The sequence below is a fragment of the Trichechus manatus genome, unplaced genomic scaffold (assembly GCF_000243295.1).
Source record: "Trichechus manatus latirostris isolate Lorelei unplaced genomic scaffold, TriManLat1.0 scaffold00207, whole genome shotgun sequence".
Lineage (NCBI taxonomy): Eukaryota > Metazoa > Chordata > Mammalia > Sirenia > Trichechidae > Trichechus > Trichechus manatus.
The window spans coordinates 890,293-893,357 of record NW_004444143.1 but is presented as its reverse complement, the minus strand read 5'-3'; the positions used below and the strand labels follow the sequence as shown (position 1 = coordinate 893,357).

Sequence of the window (3,065 nt, the reverse complement as noted above, 5' to 3'; positions counted from 1 at the left end):
ACAGGATACAACATAGCACACAAGTCAACCAAACCCTCTGCCTTTCCAGATAAGGTTTTCTCATATGAAATGTAAAATGCTAACAGGGGCAAAAAGAGTTTTACAAATATCTCGGTAGTGGTGACCCTGATTATAAAATGTGCAAAGAATGTTTAGGGGCACTACATTTGTGATCAGCTGTTTTCCTTTAAGAAATGGACTAAAAGTAGTTATTTTACCCTGTCAGAAGTTTCAAGGCTAAATTCTGTATTGCTCATTACACTACAGAATGGAAGATCTGACAGTGATTCATAGTGCTAGAAAATGTGTTCAAAAATCAAAGCAACAATGAATTATATAATAAAATTTGAACACATTTTCTATTTGATTTTTATATTTCAGTTTGATCTTTTATTTATGTTACATTTAATAATTTTTCAGTTTCATATTTTTAAGTTTGAACTTTTTCAACTTTGAATTTAAAATAACAGGAGTCAGAACTGACTTGACGGCAATGGGATATTAAAAAATGGGCAAAGGACTTGAACAGACATTTCACCAAAGAGGCTATTCAAATAGCCAACAAGCACATGAAAAGATGCTCAACATCATTAGCCATTAAAGCCTGTTGCCACTGAGTTGATTCTGACTCACAGCGACCCTACAGGACAGAGTAGAACTGCCCATAGGGTTTCCAAGGAGCGCCTGGTGGATCTGAACTGCTGACCTTCTGGTTAGCAGCCGAGCTCTTAACCACTGTGCTTAGGGAGATGCAAATCAAAACTATGAGATACTACCTCACCCCTATTAGAATGGTAAATATCAAAAAAAAAAACAAAAAACAACAGGTAAAACGGTAGCCACTAGAAAAGAATGGAGCATATCTCTCTTTAAAGAGAGAGGAAAATATGAGAAAAGAAAAGAACAGAGAGGAATGAATGGGAGTGAAGGGGAGGTTCCCTCGAGAGCTGATGTTGGTGAGGTTTTTCTTCTTTATGTCTCAGGCCTTTATTCCATAGCTTTGGGTAGGGCTTTAAGGGACGCTTCCCAACAGTAACTCAAGTTACTGCTGTCAGTTGGTTCAACTGCTGGGATATTATTCCCAATGACCTTCCTCATTGGATTAGCCCTTGCTCACCTGGGTACCACTGTTCTGTCATATCCTTTGCAATCATCCAGGGCTCCTTCCTCTGCTCCAATAAGGAGATGACATCAGACTTAGAAATGGAAATTCCTGTTTATAGGAAAAGAAATGGGACATGATCACGCTGTTCCAAAATTCAAATCCAGTCCCTTGGTTGCCAAGGAAGAGAGAGAGGCAATTACAAGAAGGAAGGGGTGAAGGTTATCCAAAGGCTGTAAAGATGGAGGTGTCCAGTGGAACTGCCCATTTCCAATTCCACAAAGCACAAAACAATTATCGTGGGAACAGAGAGCAGAAATTCAGCCAGACACCTGTGAGTCACCCTAGAAATCCACAATGAAGAAACCAGAAATTCTAGAAGGCTATACCTAAATTATTTGTGGTATAAATATCTATGGTGGTTATTCTTCATTTACCCTTTTCTTCCCCCAATCCATTCCTGGCTGTTCCTCGTCCTCCTCTGTGTTCCATCTGTGCCCCAAACAGCTTACCTCTAAGGAATCTATTACCTTTGTCCTATGGTTCCCTGTTGGGTTTGGCATATGGAAAGCACTGGCAGGAGGTCAGCAGGCAACACGGGGCAGAGTTTAGGGTATTTTTTACCTCTCTCCCTCCCTTCTTTGACCCAGGAGTTCTGGTGGTAGCTACAACTGCTGCCTGCTGGGCCCTTTTCCTTGGCTCCAGCTTTCATCCTGTTTCAGTGGCACTGTTTCCTCCCTTCGCTCCTTGTGGCCAGAGGTGGTAACAGCTTCTCACTGTGGCCGTCCATGGGTGCTTTGTTTCCTCTCTGGCCCTGTTGTTGTTGTTAGGTGCCATTGAGTCAGTTCCAACTCATAGTGACCCTATAGGGCAGAGTAGAACTGCCCCATAGGGTTTCCAAGGAGCGGCTGGTGGATTTGAACTGCCGACCTTTTGGTTAGCAGCCAAGCTCTTAACCACTACACCATACAATATCCTTACCTAGTGAAACTAAGTTACTGAAGTTCTCCAAAGTCACATCCCTGTACAAGTCCTTCTGGGCAGGTTCCAAGTACTTCCATTCTTCCTGAGAAAACTCGACGGTCACATCTCTGAATGTCACCAATCCCTGAAATGATAAACCAATGCGTTACTAATAAATTAAAACACCTAAAAAAGAAAAACAAAGAAACAGAACTTTTCATTATGAAAAATTACAAAATATACAAAAGTATAGAGAATAATGGCCCCCATAAACCCATCACCCTGCTTCAACAATTAACAAGATTTTGCACATCTTGCTTCATCTCTTCCCTTCCATTTCTCCCCCTAGTGTTTTCTGAAGCAAATCCCAGATAACAAATATCATAGTATTTCACCCACAAATACATAGTATCTAAAAAATTAGACTTGTTTTTAAAAGTATAACCAGAACATCATTGTTGCATTTAATAAAATTAACAATATTTTCCTAATAACCAGACCAAGTTCAAATTGCTTCAATTTTCTCAAAAGTTAATTTTTACAGCTGGTTTGTTTAGATCAGGATTCAACAAGATCCCACACTGTGTTAAGTTGGTAGGTATCCTAAAGTCTCCTGAACCTCTAACTGCCCTCCTGAACCTTTTTTTAAATTTTACTGCCATTTATTTAAGAAACATTTGTCTCAGCAGATTTTCCCACATTCTGGATTTGACTGATTGCACCTTCACCACGCAGTTGAACGTGTTCTAATTCCACATGTTCTGTGAGGTGGTAGTTAGGTCTGGAAGTGTGATCTACATTTTTAGGGGGCATGAGTATGTCCAGAGGTGCTTGTACTTTCTAGTGCATCCTATCGGGAGGTATAAAATGGCTGACCAATTGTCCCATTTTTAATGTGGTTAAGATTGATGAGTAGGCTTAGGTTTTGACAACCCGATCCAGCAAGGAAAATGTCTTATAAGATTGAAAGAGAGGAGATGGAGAGGACATTGTAGGAAGG

The 3,065-nt window shown here is 40.3% G+C and overlaps 1 protein-coding gene across 1 annotated transcript in view; it reads right to left on the bottom strand.

Annotated features, from left to right (window-relative positions):
* The window catches only part of ZNF565 (zinc finger protein 565), a 29,597-nt gene that overhangs the window by 5,022 nt on the left and 21,510 nt on the right, over nucleotides 1-3,065 (bottom strand). Inside the window, exons 4-5 of the mRNA XM_023742274.1 lie at nucleotides 2,084-2,210; nucleotides 1,118-1,213 (exon numbers count right to left, since the gene is read on the bottom strand). Of these exons, the coding sequence (XP_023598042.1) occupies nucleotides 1,118-1,213; nucleotides 2,084-2,210 (223 nt within the window). The remainder of the gene's footprint in view (nucleotides 1-1,117; nucleotides 1,214-2,083; nucleotides 2,211-3,065) is intronic.